The sequence below is a fragment of the Poeciliopsis prolifica genome, unplaced genomic scaffold (genome assembly GCF_027474105.1).
Source record: "Poeciliopsis prolifica strain line A6 unplaced genomic scaffold, Auburn_PproV2 SCAFFOLD026, whole genome shotgun sequence".
Taxonomy (NCBI): Eukaryota; Metazoa; Chordata; class Actinopteri; order Cyprinodontiformes; family Poeciliidae; genus Poeciliopsis; species Poeciliopsis prolifica.
Window position 1 is genome coordinate 6357496 of NW_026562401.1, and position 16594 is coordinate 6374089.

General features: G+C 38.9%; 1 protein-coding gene across 6 annotated transcripts in view; it reads left to right on the forward strand.

Moving 5' to 3' along the window:
* ddr1 (discoidin domain receptor tyrosine kinase 1) overlaps positions 1–16594 on the forward strand; it is an 80809-nt gene that overhangs the window by 55709 nt on the left and 8506 nt on the right. For 3 of the 6 annotated variants that reach the window (XM_055047588.1, XM_055047584.1, XM_055047589.1), the window contains exons 10-16: positions 2586–2729; positions 3923–3979; positions 9495–9655; positions 9880–10087; positions 12642–12761; positions 16058–16359; positions 16459–16586. In XM_055047588.1, coding sequence (XP_054903563.1) covers positions 2586–2729; positions 3923–3979; positions 9495–9655; positions 9880–10087; positions 12642–12761; positions 16058–16359; positions 16459–16586 — 1120 coding nt within the window. The remainder of the gene's footprint in view (positions 1–2585; positions 2730–3922; positions 3980–9494; positions 9656–9879; positions 10088–12641; positions 12762–16057; positions 16360–16458; positions 16587–16594) is intronic. The other 3 variants (XM_055047585.1, XM_055047587.1, XM_055047586.1) reach the window with 3 other exon arrangements.

The window sequence follows — 16594 nt, forward strand, 5'->3', positions numbered from 1 at the left end:
TAAGTTTTATTGCTTCATTGGTTTGATTATTGCAGCTTCCACATTACGTACTACAACCAATTAAGTGAGACCAGTGAGTCTTTTTAAAATAAAGCTCTTGTGTTCTCTAAAAGTTTCAAATAGGTTATTTTATTGCACAGCTATAAGATGATTCTACTGGCCTTACAAAATAAACTTTACAAATGTCTTATAAAATAAAGTAATTCATTTTACGGTCAAGTTTTGTCCCACATTCATGAGTGGGAGGAAACCCCAACACTGTGCATGTTGGATCTAAAACATACAATTATCTATCAGGCTCCATTTTGCTACTTTAATTTGTAATTCCTGGTGTTAAAATGTTAGATGTTTGTCAATGCAAACATTGACAAACAATGTCAACGTTATAAACTGTTTCATTTGGAATTTATTATAGAAAATGTTTCAAAAAATACATTCAGTTTAAGTCTCAAATGCAGTGCTGCAGATGTCCAGCAGGTTCATGATCAACAAAGTAAAAGACACTTAAAATTCATTATTACATAAACTATGTTTTAAATACCAAGCTCAGTATTGCAGACTGTAGGGTTTAATAACATTTGCATGAGAAGCAGCAAGGAATAAAACTGAGCGTCTTCGTTTAATGAAGCCAATTATTTTGATAAAAGTTCTTCTCCCGTTGATTTTTATTTTGCAAGTGTCAGCATTTGCATGCAAGGTCTTTATGGTTGTATTTATATCAAAATGTTTTAATGTAATACCTACAACCTTTCTGGTACGGTCGTCTCTTCGTAGAGCTACAATGACCATGCAACAATTAATCTTTACACACCTCTTTATCATGCTGCAGTTTCAGTTCGGGGAAAAAGTTGTTCTTCCATACATTGACCTCCTTGCCTTTTTTTGTTTTGAAGCCAAAGTACCTGGGGTGAAAGATTTATTACTCACTGACCAGAAGTCAGCTATAACCATCTACACTGCAGCTGAGATAACAGTGGATAATTAAACTGTCCGTTGTGTCAGCTCTAATGTGATAACAGCAAAGTCAGGTCCCTGAATAATTTGACCCAGCAATGTCCAGTTTGTCGACTTGAATCATGCAGATAATAAATTAGTTTTTGAAGAAACGTTACGCCTGTCCAAATGTCTGAATATCAGAATAACAGATCAGTAAAACATGTCTGCTGTATTAACTCCAGAAAGAAGAAATTCAGCTCCAGTAACTTTAACTTGAGTGAAAAACCATGATAAGTAAATTATAAACACGTAATCATTGAGGAAGAAGATGGTTCCTATAAACTATACGTGTCAAACTCAAGGCCCAGGGGCCAAATTTGGCCCACTGCATCTTTTTATGCGGTCATCTAGACTCTAGATGCCAAATCAATCAGACCCTCCAGTTTGTCTGTGATTGGTGAAATTCACACACATTTGCGAGCTTATTGCAAATGTAACACAAAAATAATCAAACCCACTGTGTTAAAGTGGGTTTATGTAATAAACCCATACGGTCGTCACTTAATATGTTCTCTTATTATGTAGAGAACATATTAAGTTCTCTGCATAATAAGAAGTAGAGAACTTAATATGTTCTCTACACTGCTGCCTGAATTCAGGTTACAGTTTGTCATAGATATAGTTTATTGACTCTAAAACACTCAGACACACATAAGTTGTTACACTCAATCAACACCCCAACTGCAAATAAAACTAAAAATAAAATAATTAATGCATTTATCTTATACGTTCAGCTTATATGACACAGCAGGTAACAAAATGTTACACTGAGTGTCGTTCATAAAAGCTTCCTTTGAAATTCCTTTCAAATATTTCTAATTGGCACCACAAAATCGGTCATTTTGATTGCCAAAAATCACAAAAACAATCACACAATCCTGGAGGCACTGAATAATGTGAAAAGATTTTCAATAATTCAATTGTAAGAAGAACTAATTGAATGCAAACACTGCTATTTGTTAATAATTTAACAGTTTAACGGATTATTAATAGAACATTCATGACCTTGTGAGTTTGACACTTGTTCTATAAACCCCCAATGATCCATCCAGGATTTCAATCAGTCAGAATTAAATAATCCATTCTGTTGTCCACTTCCCAGCTCTTCTCCCTCTGTTAGCTACAACCCTGATGCTAAATAGTGAGCTAACAAAGGCAGCTGGAGAGTTAGTGAGCAAACACAATCCATCATTCTTGTTGAAAAGCTTTGCATTACCTCCTGATCCTGAACAGCAGTCACTGTTTCTGCTCTGATGAAATACTTTCAAATGTTGCTGAGATCATGTATGTCAGGTTTCTATTGACATATAAGGTGAGTAGAAAGGATAAAAATCTGAGGATCCCTTGTTGTGGTCATCTGCTAAAAATATCTCGTTTTCTCTCAGCCTGGATGAGCTGCAGACATATCTCAATATGTTGTGCAAAAATAGTTTTCTTTAAAACACCTTCTTACATGTTTGCAAGAAGTTAACTTTGAGTTTTCCCTCAGTAACAAGTCGTTCTCTCTCTTGTTGGAAAACCAGGGCTATATGTATTTTGTCTGTAATTCACTTTTTCCCCTTTGTTTTCTCCATATTGTGCGAATCCAGAACCATTTGAAGAGGATGAGACGGACGCTGATCTTCACAATCATCGAAAGCCTCCGGACCCGAGTCCGACTCCTCTGGGGAATGTCACCACCTCTGTTCCCACATCGAGCCGCGGCTCATTCAGCACCAGCTCCAAGCCTTCTGGTAGGTTTGGGTCAAGTTTCTGATCCTCACTTGACAACATCCTGCCTTTTTCTATCCTTCTCTTCCTTTCATCTTTTCTTCTTTTATTTCTTTCCACTCTTCTCCCTTGTTTTTGTGCCCATTTCTTTTTCTTCTACTGTGGCGACTGCAATTATGAGTTTCACAAAACTATGAATTACATTTTATTCTGACATCAGGTTATTTTCAGATTCTTATTTTATGATAATTTTGGAAAACTGAAGACAAAGACAACAATTACCATCACAAGGAAGCTTTTACACCATCAGTGTGGTTGTTAAAGGGGACATATTATGAACAATTTACATTTTGCATTTTTTTTTGAGAAGGTGTAAGATGTGTAGCAAAACTCAACTGGCCAGGACTCCAACCTGTGATCGTCACGTCAAGAACTGAGGCCTCCTTATGGGTCGAGCACTTTATCCGTGCCCACATTTTGCACTTTTTTATACTTCCATTTGGGTCTCAATTGCTTCTAGAATCAGAACAAGCACTTAGAAAAACCATCCAGTCACATTTTGGCAATAAGTTAATGTTTTTCATTGTCTGGAAAATGAGTCGCTTCAAAAACCTTCATAATGTTACATAACACTAATCAGCAGACCCTGCCCCTCACTTAGCAACCCCAGGCTGTTACCTGGCAACCCAGGTGAAGTTCCAGCACATTTGGTCAGCTGGTTTTACCGCTGCATTCATTGTACAGTAGCTGCTGAAAAAGACAAGTATTTGGTTGGCGACTTACCGTCCAGAAACCACGTGCTGCATCCTTGTTGGTTGTGCAGGAGGCTCTACTTCTGCTTTTCAAAAATTTATAGTTGGGTTATTCTGCATCTGTTTGCAGCCAATTTCATGTATGATTGTAAATGTTGAGTTGGGGGCGTCGCCAGTAGCAGCTTATTTGAATTTAAAGTGACAAGTCGCCCTAAAACTGCTCATTCTGAAAGGAGCTCACATAAGGTTCTAGAGTGAAATCTCATTATCTAAGAAATATTTTGTGCAAAAATATAAAATGAACGTGCTTTGTATTGGCCATAGTCCTATCCTGACCTGGTCAAGGAAGCATCTTTAAGAGATTTTTGCTGAGACAGATAAAAATCCCTCTCATCCCTCTTCTTTGAGCCTTCATCATCTCTCCTCTCACACTTTCCTCCCTTGTTCATCCCTCGCTCCTCCAGAACCCCCCACCACCACCACCCTCATGATGGACACCACTGCTAACTGGACACTGTCAGGTGAGAGAGCGCACCAAAGGAGATTCTCTTTTTTCATTTTCTTAAAAAAGAGACGGAGAAGGAGGTCAGCTCTATTTGCGTTGGCTCTCCTCCGGTAGCTTCAAAAAACCTGTCTGCTGTGCTATGTACACAGTTTGCTGTACAATAATGGAGCAGGGATTAGAGGGACAGGATTTGGCACTGGGCTCTGTCCCCAGAGTTGGAAGATAAACAGCACGAGGAAACAACTCTTAACGCAGCCATAGTAAATTATATTTGCATCCAATAACATCTTGGCTTCCTGTGGTCTCACAAACTGCATGTTTTGTTGGCGAGCTGGCTCTGTTCTACACAGCTAAACAATAACAGGCTTTAAAAAAATGAAAAGAGCTGGAAATGGTTTTCTATGTCGTGTTTGCTGCTTTGTACTTTTTACTGGATGTGGTTGGATGGCTTTGTCTGGGTTTATTTATTACCCGCATGGTGTTCAAGTGACAGAGAGAGAGAGATGCAGGAACACTCTTATGTTCTGACAGACTAATGTTTAAAACACTCGCTGGTAAATCTGGATTTCTAAATAAATTTGCATGGTTTGCTATGTTCTTGTCTACACATAGGTTCAACAAATGTTGGATACATCCAGTGCTGTAAACACAGATTATGTTTTCTGTTTTTGACTTTTGGTGCCACTGTTAAATGTTTCATACCATCAAATTTATTTAAATATCAAGTCTAGTTGATTTATAGCACATTTCAGCAGCAAGGCAGTTCAAAGCGCTTTACACGATAAAAACACAACACAGTAACAAATTATAAAATGAGCAATAAACATTACATTTTGGCAGAGGGACATTGATCAAATGTATTGATCAATGTTCCACTTAGTACTAATCAAAAACAACCCTGAGATGACCTGAGTTTGAGATGACAAAAAGCAGTTTTTAAATTCCAAAAAAAACAAACTATTTCTGTGGAGCTTCCTGCATCCACTGATAGGCCTGGACAATAAATCAATACAATTTATCATGGTGGACAAGTGATCAATATCGGGAGATAATATGCCTGATAGAATATTCACTGAACTATGATCCAGAACAGCTTGGCATTCTGGGAGATATTGGCAGAGAAAACTCTTTAGCTGCTCAAACTTGGTCAATTGAGGCCAGCTTGTCAAAGTTGGTGGCCTCAACTACCTCACTCACTCTTTGGTTACCTAGCAACTCACTCACTCTTTGGTTACCTAGCAACTCACTCACTCTTTGGTTACCTAGCAACTCACTCACTCTTTGGTTACCTAGCAACAACATGTTGAGTAACTGACACTGTTCCTCATAAACCAGGGGTGTCAACATCCAGTCCTCGAGGGCCGGTGTCCTGCAACTTTTAGATGTGTCTCTGCTGCACCACACCTGAATAGAATAATTAGGTCATTAGCAAGGCTCTGGAGAACAAGGAGGAGGTAATTAAGCCATTTCATTCCAGTGTTTTGTACCTGTGGCACATCTAAAAACTGCAGGACAGCGGCCCTCGAGGACTGGAGTTAAAATGAAGAAGCAACGATTCTGTAATGAAAACTGTGGATAAATCAGAAAAGGTCACGGCTTTGGCAGCAGATCAGATATTTAAAACCAGAAAGTAAGTAATAATTATCTATTGACTGATATGAAGTGTCTATACATTTTTCAGCCATATTGCCCAGCCTTAAATCACCTCTTAAAACTCTATTAGACCTCGGATTACATGTAGATTTCACCACAATCCAGAGGAAAATTGGTCTTATTTCATTCAACAATGAAAAAAGACCTCCATTGCCTCAGTCGACATGAAAGGAGAAAGAAACTGGATTATTCTAATTATTACTTGGCTACAAAGCTACTTAGAAGTGAAACAGCACGGACACACTGCTCCCTGAGCAGCGGGGTACGGGAGGCTCTGGGTTATGGTGAATATTGAAGCAGTCGGTCCCTATCAGATGTGCAGTAAGCCTGGTGTGCCTGTGCTGGTGTGTGACCCTCCTCCCCCTGTGAGAGTGTGACTCCTCTGAGAGCGCTGATGTTTGAAGGCTCTTCAGTGCACTAGCTTATGCCACACTCTGGTTATAAATCCACAAACCCACACAGTGACTGAATACACAGAGCTCCAGAATAATTCAGAAAACTGTTTGGCAATATGAAGGTCTCTCTCTCTCTCTCTCTCTACTGCTACTTAAGTCACATTACTTCATAAAAATAGCCTTAAAGGAACAAAAGCATCCTACTTACTGCTTCTTTTTTATTTAGTGATTATGTTATTGTGTCAAATGGTTCTGTTAAAGCTTATACTCCTTCTTGAAGTTTTCATAACCCTTGAGTGGTTTCACATCATGTAACATCATGACCAAAAACTTCAACACCAATACAGAGCACTGGAATCACTTTCTCAATAAAAGTCAGAGCAGCAAACCGTGCCTTTGTATTCAGCCTCTCTGAGTCAGAACTTTGTCAGTCCTTTTTAGTTGAAATCACTTCCAGCTTTGGAAGTGATTTAAGTGGTCTGGATTTGGTCTGAACTTTGACTTTTTAATACGGTGACATTAAAAAAGGAAAAACAAACTAAGTGTTTAATGATGGAACAGGCAACTAGTATCTAGACCTCAGATTCCAGCTCCTTACTTTGGGTTTGGGTGTACGGCCATGTCTTAGAACCGATAAGGGGGACATGTAATGCAAAATTTACATTTTGCATGATTTATTTTACTACTATTTGGGTCTTAATTGATTCTGAAAGCAGCCCTATCACTAATGAAAACACACCTGGCTGTTTTTTGGTGATAAGACTATGAGAAAAATGAGTAATTTCAAAACCCTCCAGATTGTTGAGTCAGATTCAAAAGGGACTGCATTGTTACCTAGCAACCCCAGCCAAGCCAAGCTTTGTTACCGAGCAACTCACTCGAGTTCCAGCACCTCTGGTCAGCTGGTTCTACCACTGTGTGCGCCGCACAATGGCTGCTGTTGAGTGTTGTTGACTTCCCTTCAGAAACCACTTGGTGCGTTCTTGATGGTTGCGCATGAGGTTCTACTTCTGCTTTTCCAATATGTATAGTTGTACAATTACACATCTGTTTGATGTGTAACTGTACATCAGCTACACATCAAAAGTTAAGTGTGTAAAAGTTAAGTTTCTTCTGTTTGTAAAGCATAATTTTCTGTTCACTTCTTTGTGTTAGTCTGGGACATAAAAATCTAATACCATACAAAATTAGGAAAGCCGGTATGCCTTTGAAGTTCAGGGCAAAAGTATTTGGAAATGGGATAATGTTGCATTTTATGGTGCAAAATGTAAGAAATTTAGAAATAAAATCACAAGACCATGTAATATATTGACCTTAAAGACTGGGAGAAAAATTCTTTGAGTTTTTTTTGCAATTTTGTCCAACACTAAAAAGGGGAAAGTCCAAATTCTCAGCTGTCACAGAATGCAGCATAACTTTGTTGCTTTGATGAACTAGTGAATAAACTGTGGTCATTCACAGAATAAAGCAGTAAACAGAACTAAATCATCATTTCCTGGATATTTTTCTGTGGTTAGACTTGAAAGCACGTTCACTCCCAAACTTTCTCGCAACTCCAGCTGCAGAGGCTGCACCCACATGTTTTATTCGAAAACACACATTTTCTTTATGCAGAGCATGTGTTTGTAAGCATAAAACAAATCTAATTTAGTTAAATTTATAGTCAGGGCACTGGCATGTTTTCATAAGCCTGTTGCTCACACACCTTCACTCCATAGATTATTAGTCAGATATGCCCCAAACACAAAAACGGAGAAATAAAACCAAAGACGGGCTTCTTTCTGCAGGAAAGTACACAACAACTCACTTATAGTGGCTCATAAATCATGGCTGAGAGAGAGAACAATTTACATGCAAGCTTTAAAACAATGCTTGAAAGGAACAAAATGTGCAGCAGAAGGATTGAGAAGGAAGATTGTTTATCATCTTCTCAAACCGGCTGTCAGTTATTATCATGACAGGCAGGATGATGAACACGGAAGTGCATGAGGACCCGAATTTGACTCAAAGTAAAACTAACATCAGGTATCGTTCTGTTTGTCATTTGTCTTCTTTTAGAACTTAGAAATATTCAATTTCTAAAGCAATCTTTCATATTTGGCCGGCGGTAACAGGATAAGTTGGAGATTTGCGGTAGAGTCATTCAAGGCGCCGCTGAAGCTGCATGGCTGTCTTCATCACAGAGGAGGAGCTTTTGAAGAGAATAGTTTGTTTAGTGCTTCAATAAGTTCTGCAGAAAGTCATTGAAGACATGAGACAAAATGCATAAAGATGGAAAGAACGCTACAGACGCATTCAGGACTTGGCTTGGACTTGTCTCAGAAGGAGACATGTTGACTGATGCGAGTGGGCGTTCTGGAAAAAAAATCTACTGTAATTTGAAAACTTATCATGAAAATCTCAGATACAATGAAAAGCCTTAGTCATAAAAAAAATCTGTCACTAAAAAAATGGGAGGAGTCACTGAGATTGGGAAATGATGCTTTTATAAATATACCTCATTATATGTTAAAACTTAATTTTATGAAGTCATACAAATATAGCCTGTCACAGTGGAGGTAGTGTCATATTTTGGGACTAGTTTAATGCTTTGTTACAGGAAAATACCAAGACTGCTCAGTGGCACGACCACAAAATGAGAAAAATCATTCAGTTCAATCAATAAAGTCACTAACATAGTTTCTTTTCCTGCCATGTATACTGTGTTTTACATGAGAATAAAACATTTGGCAAAAATTATATTAAGGATGTTTATGAGGTGCCTCTTACATGTATTGTGTCTGTATAATAATAAAGTATAGTAACAAAGTAAGTTACATTACGCTGTGAATTAAGCATCTCTTTTCTTGTTTTTTTATATTAACTGCCATCTTGGGATCAATCTTTAATCAAAGTATCCCTCTGCAGGTGTTCAAAGTCTTCAGCAAATGGTTAAATACTAAAAGAAAAATTAATCAGAAAAAGGCAGAACTTGTAACTTGCATGCTGAGATCACTGAATCTTCTTCAGCGCAGACAGAGATTCAGCATAGCGCAGCATGAGATGAATTGATGTCATTGGGTCACTGCTGAGACATTTGTGTTGAGCTAGATACTAATGCTGTGATGCAAACTTCAAATTAATGGACTGTGTTTGAGCTTGATGTTTAATTTCTGGTTGAAATGCTGCAGGACCTTTCAACGTCCAAAACCCTGGGGCTTATTTGATGATCTGGTTGCATTTATACAGTGTCAGATTCCGATTTCTGTGAAATACTTCATCTGTAATTGATACAGAAATGCAAAATAAACAGATAATGGTGTGACTGGGTGAAACGATCTCAACAGAAACAGAAATAATTTACTCACCTGTGATTGTTGACATGCATCAGTTTTCTGCTGTAGGTTTCTTTAACTCAAAACCTTGAAAAGTTTTTGATGTCAAAAATAAATAAAAAGCTAACAGAAATGGATTTTTTTTCTTTTCTTTTTTTTCCATTTCAAGAATTTGCTGCTGTTACTCCGAGGGCGGGATTTCCTGTAGCCAAAGATGACGGCAGTAACACAGCCATTCTGATTGGCTGCCTGGTGGGCATCATCCTGCTGCTGCTGGCTGTTATAGTTGTCATTCTTTGGAGGCAATACTGGAAAAAGATTCTGGGCAAGGTGGGTTAGGAGCTGGACCTCCACGGTGTAATTTCTAAGCTGGAAATATTTTATTTCATAAAGCCAAACCGTCACTGTGAGTCAGTTTAAGTTAATAAAAGCTGGAGAGAACCAGCCCGTCTCCGTCTGGATTTATATGCGCTGCTAATCAGTCAGCGATTAAAGTTTGTGTCCAGGATTCGAGCATCCCTCTGCCCTAATGGTTCCTTCACGCTGCCTTTCAGGCCCAGGGCAGCCTGTCCAGCTCAGAGCTCAGAGTCCATCTGTCCGTCCCCTCGGACAACGTGGTCATCAACAACACACACAGCTACTCGAGCCGGTACCAGCGCATACACACCTTTCCTGACGACCGGGACCATGACAGAGAAGCAGAGGGGGAATATCAGGAGCCCAGCGCTCTGCTGCGGCCCAGAGACCAGAGGGACAGCACCAGTAAGTTACAAATCAAGCACTGAGGGGTTTAAGTGTTGCTTACCTTTAATATTGAACCTGTGTGTTGGAGGAAATGCTTCCAAGTCAGTTTTCGAACATAAATAATGTGATATAAAGTGGTCTCAGAGCCTCCAGTCATCCTTTTTTCTTCATTATTTCTTCTCGACATTTCTTTGGAGTGTGTTTCTTTAATGTTTTTAGTGCACTGACGCTGCTTTTTCACTCATTAGTCCTTTTCAGATGCTGTCAACATTCAGCCCAAATCTGACCGTTTTGCACATATATGTTCTTATTATTGATGTTCTGAATAAAACAAAACTCATCTTAAAATAAAATAAAGACTGCTTTAATATTTTATCCTAAATTGGATACGTGACCTCAGTCTGAATGGTCGCTTTGCATTTTATTCAACATTTCATTCACACCACTGAAGTGTGACAGCATCTTGATAACCAACATGTGTTGCATTCAAGGCTGAAGAACAGAGGACTGTTCACACTGGAGTCTGATGTCGTTACATTTAAATTACAATGTGAAAAACTGAACAAAAGTCTGACCTCAGCATAGAGAGTTGGCTGCAGTGTGAATGGGACAACACGCCTGTATAAACAACCTAATAAAGGGAAAATGTAGAAAACGGCACGTCTAACTTCAGCAGCTTTAAAATGAACTTCCTGTAGCTTTTCCCTTTCTGTCGACCTCTGGATGTCGGTTCTTTGGCTGATTATCGAGCATCGCATTAGTTTTGGTTGGGAATAAAACTTGTGTCCAAAGTTACCATAACATAAATAGAAGTACCCTCAATATAAATGTCTATTAAGATTTAAAATGTATAGTAATAATGATAATAATTAACCCAGCTCAGCACATTTGACTGAAGGAGCTTTTTCTGCCATGTTTATTTTGAAATGCTGCTGACTGCATCCAATGAGACTATTTTCACAGATACAGCGACCTGTTGCACTGCAAAAACACAAAATCTCACCAAGAATTTTTGTGTAGTTTCTAGTCGAGTGTACCTGGTACACCTGGAATAAGACAGAACTAACTTAGAAGTAATTTAACATGGAAAAATCGTCTTGTTGTAGTAATCTGCCAGTGGCACACTTTCAGCAATATTAAGACATTATTTATTTAAAACGAGCTCCTATATCTTGCTGAAAAGTTTCCTGTAAGTTTTTCTATTTTATTGAACTAAGATATTTGCACTTGAAACTAGACAAAATATTTAGTAAGATTTTGTGGTTTTGCAGTGCACAATAACAATAAATTGTCCCAGACGTTGTTGCAATAAACCATTTTCTTGTTTCGAGACCATTTTTAAGCAATATATATAAAGGTAAATGTATGATAATGCAAGGACAAATTCTCAAAGCTCAATAAACTTCAAATTCTAATGAACTTTTAACATTGGATCTGAAAAACATTTTAATTATCCAAAATAAATAAACAAAACTAACTGAAGTCTCTGTAACAAAATTGTCCTTCACAAAAGGGCTAGTTGAGACAAAAGCATCAGACTGAAGAACTGTTTTCATTCAGTTTTTGGTAGGAAGAGCTAGAAAAGAGAAAAACTATAAATCATGCAAATATAAATTATTGAGCTCACTTTAATTCATCATGCGGATAATTGATTTATTTCTTATTGCGACAGGCCACGTCTAGAGGAGAGCTGTTTTAAAATTTGGCATGGTTTGGCGTAAGGTCTGGACAGATGAGTAAAAAAGCAGCTAAAGTCTTAAGAAACAAAAGTAAAAGTCCCTCAGAAAACTGTAAGAACCGTTAAATAAAAATGACAGCAAAAGTTCACAAAAAAGCAAGAAAATAATGCTTGGCTCTGTGCAACATGTTGACAGGCAGGAAAACATGCAGAACATATCAGCTGGCAATAAATAAGCAGAAAATGTGACAACAATCCCACCTTCCATATGTACCGTATTTAAATTTCTGCACTCATGCCTGTGGTTTGTACCACATCACTCAGTTTGCATGCCTGTTTGTGATTTTGCAAACTCATTTGGAGATGGGGCAAAAGCAGAAGGAAAACTCCCGATGTGGCGTGTCTATCTAGAAAACTGTGGCGTTGCAGCATATTCCACCACACCAAACAAAAGTGAATCAAATCAAACATCCTGCAAGGAAGACTGCCTGCAAGAAGATGCACGGTGCAGAGGGGGCACAAAAGAGCTATTGTTCTGAAGAGAGGGAAAAAAAGGGAGGAGAAGCTGAGGATTAAAGAAGAAAAACTGCATTCCTTTGCTTGCATTGTTCCTCAGGAGGTTGGCATGCCATCTTTACTAGGCGCCTGTGTGAGTTTGAAATAACAAGAGTAACAAACATCCCACGCAGTCAGTTTTTTATGTTGGGTTGTGTTAATTTGCCTGAGATGTTCTTCCTTCCTGTGCTCATAATGAAAACCCTTATGATTCCTCATATATGTACATGAACATGCTAACACTGTCATGATTCTGTTTTGTTCCATGTTATGATTTTGTTTGTGCGCCCCACCTCGTTCTGTACGTTTGTGTGTGTTTGTGTGTCTGTGACCTTGTAGCCTTGCTGTTAAACAATCCGGCCTATCACGTGCTCCTACCAGATCACAGAAAAGGCTCCAGAGCCGTAGTCGTCCCGAGATCGGCTCAGGCTCCGGAAAAGAGCCTGAATGTGCCCCAGGGTAAGAAGCCTCAGACTGGGCCGGCACAGTCAGGAGGATCCCCTGCTTCCCACTCACTTACCGACCTGTCAACGCTGAGGCAGGAGAAGATTTTCTCCCAAATATTAACAATCTGTTTCTGCATGCGACCTTCCCATTCTCTCATTCACTGATCACTTAACTCCTTCCTTTGTTTGAAGGGATATTTTGGTTTCTAAGGAACTGGAAAGTTTCACAAAGAACTTTTTTTCTTTTTTTTTTTACTTTGATTGAGTTTAGTTTCTGTGAACGCCTCAGTAGCACGGGGTTATCATGCTGCGTTCCAGCTGCACTCGGAACTGGGAAATTACGACTTCCTTCACTTCACCAGGAAAATCCCACTCAGATTAAAAACCTTTTACAATCCTGCCCAAGACTGGCAGCGGCACAGAGTTTACAGCACATTCAAACTTAACGCAGTCATACCTAAATTAGCTAAAACATTTACAGAGAGATGATTTCTTCTCAGTAAGAATCGCCTTAAAAAATATTTAGTGAAAACAGCATTGTGTGTTTATGAATACATTTATAATCGGTTCCAAAAAGATGGAGCAGAAAACTGAATAGTTCAGAGCTTTCCTAAATTCGGTTTTGATTTTTTTTTACCAAAAGAAAATTCTGTTCTCACTTTGAAGAAAATATTTCCCAGTGGACTTTCTACTAATGTAAACAAATACAAAATAGTTACAGTACAAATCTATAAATAAAAATATGCCAAAGTCTATGTGCGAATACAACCATATTGTAAACATTGAAAAAGAAAATGGGTGATCCATTCTAAAATATATTGAGTTATGTGTTTTTACAAGCAGTCAAATTAAGTTTATTCAAGTAAATATATTACATTTATTAAGTTATCATATTAAGCAAATATAAGTTTGACAAACTTAATTTGACTACATGTAACAAATTCTTATTTTTTTAAGTTGAAGAGCCTTTTTTCAGTGTGCAGTGATGAGTAAAACCCTCCAAAGTTGGACTTCCCACTGGGAAACTGGGAGTAATTTTCATTACCTCAGTTTGACCTTTACTTTATTTAACGACCGCTCCTTTAGGAGCAACTGCTGGTCGACGTTATTACTTTTTCAATTAACTGTCCATTTTCATTACGTAATCTCCAAATAATTTCAATCTGAGACGTGTCATTAATATCAATAACCCAGAAAACAAATAATTATTTCTAATTATGTAATAATATTCTTGTAACTATATCAGACCTGCAGTGAAGTTCAGCTGTCCTTGCAGGATCTTTCTGGTATCTTCGTCTAAAGCCGTAGTTTGCAGAGGTTTTTGTCTCCAAGAAATCATCACAGTGAGTCCCAAACAACAAAAATCCGCAAAAACACGACTTCACCAGAAGAAAAGTAAAGTTTCGGAAGAGGTCAGTGCATGTTTGTCAAACTGAAGGGCGGGGGCCAAATCTGGCCCATGATAGCTTTGAATCTGGCCCTCCTGACTCCTGAGGGATGCATAAATAAAACCTTCAAGAAAACATTTGTGTGACTAAATATTGTTGTAGCAATATAATCAGAGCAAGTTTTGTCTGTATACTGTCAAATTACATCATCCACTCCCTCCATTTATTTTGTTTTCTTTTGAAATTCCCCAATCTGGAAAATGACGCAAAAATAAACAGATCCTCACATAATGCATAATTGTAAGTTAATTGTTCAAAAACATGTTAAGTTTTTGGTTTAGGCTAAAATTAAATTCTGCTCTAAATTATTCCTGACTCTCGCCTACAGGTGGCAGTGTTTCTTTCTTTCTGCTGCCTCAGTCTTGTAATCTGTGAACTATGCGAGTAACAAAAGGTCATGTTGAACACAAACATATGAAATATCACAGAATTTCTTGCAAATATTTCTAAAGTAGCATCAGAAAATCAGGGATTTTGATTAGAAAAAAATCACAAAAGAAATTGAGAAATCCTGGAGGGACTGAGTGTGAAAAGATGTTCAATATTATTAAATTTTAATAAATACTAATTGAATGCTGGCAGTTTATTGATGTTTTAAAATGGGTTTTAGCAGAAATAACCCTTTCAGTCTTTGTGATTTTGAACTTGGCTCAAAGTGAAAATGTGTTTGATGCTCCTGCTGCAAACTAGAACTAGAAAAAGAGATTTTGCAGAAAGCTGTGAGGTCAGTTGATGAGAGCTGAGGACAAAATGCTGCAAGTGGAAAAGTATTGCCAAGTCAAGACTCAAAACAAAGCCACACACTTCTACAACAAGGATGTTTAACTTTACCTTCCTAGACCAATCCAATCTATCCCATGTTTGTCCTTGTTAAAACACATTGTAGTTAAATCCAGTTGATAATGACAGAAACATATTTTTTACTGGACTCTCTGTAACTTCTGCTTTTCCTCCCAAATATATGATCTTTATAATGTTACAGTATTGTGATGTACTGGCTGCAGTTGCGTGTGAATTTAGGCTGAAAATTCTCCTATCAGGCTCATTATTATTTCAAAGGTAAAACAGCTTAGCATTCAGGTCCCACTCTCTCTACAAGCCCATGACTCAAGTGCTGTCTGAACCTTTTGGGAGCCGCAGGTATCAAACGTAAAATTATTATCTTTTCGAGGTGTTTCAGTTTAATCAGCGGGTAAAAACGCAGGTTCACATTCAGTTTAAAATTAGGAGTTCGATATGGTGTAAATGAGCAAAGAGAGATTCAATAACAAGTGGTTCATACCTGCTATTCATGCAGGTAGATGGATTTAATGAAATTATAAATTATTTTCGTCTCTCACAGGAATAAAGTCAGTCACAGGAGGGTGAATGTGTGCTGTCAGCTGACTGAATGAAACAATGATTAATGCACTGACCGGGTTGCAGGAGGCCGCAGCGGGAATACATTCACAAAATTGTAATCCTTCACAATGTGCAGGGGTGTGTCGATATTTCTGCAGGATGACAGCTCCGCTGCATAATTTCGGCTCCATCTCAGCCTCCCAGTAGATGAATGAACGTGCAGCTGTGCTCAGGACCATCATCAGTTCTTCTGTAATAATAAACAACCTTTTCCCAGGCAGACAGAGGAAAGGTAGCTCTGTGGAAAACTTGATTTCACTTATCTTAGATTGCTTACGTTTTTCTTTTTGAATAGTGGATTTGGTATTCAGCTGAAAATCCAAACTATCCCTTCAAAACAAGTCGCCTGACCTTTTATCTCCTGATTCTGTTCCTGCAGACGGCCGTTTTAAATCACTCGGTTGTTCTCGGTTATCTCGTCTTTTCATCCGCCCCGTCTGCCTCTGCCTCTTGTCTTCAGCTTGTGGTTTGGACTTGGACCTGGAGAAAGGCTTCCCCTCTGCACACGAGGAGCCCCCTCCGTACCCGGGGTCGCCTCCTTATCCGTCTCTGTCTCCCCCCGTCTCCCCGCCGCTGCCTCCCAGCGTCCCGCATTATGCAGAGGCGGACATCGTCAGTCTGCAGGGGGTCAGCGGCAACAACACCTACGCAGTGCCGGCCCTGGCCTCTTCCAGTCCTGGTGCCGACGCTCTCCCGCTGCCGGAGCTGCCGCGCCAGTGTCTGGTCTTCAAGGAGAAGCTGGGGGAGGGACAGTTTGGGGAGGTGAGGACTGACAAAGACGGAAGACATGTCTGGGTGAAAAGATCACTGTCCTCTATCAATGTTTGAATTTAATTTGAATTTAATTTCTTGTGGTCAAAGGTTCACCTGTGTGAAATAGAGAACCCTCTGGACCTCCCAATCCTAGAGTTCCCCTTTAACGTGAGGAAAGGGCGCCCTCTTCTGGTCGCAGTGAAGATACTGCGGCCAGACGCTTCAAAGAATGCCAGGTTTGTAT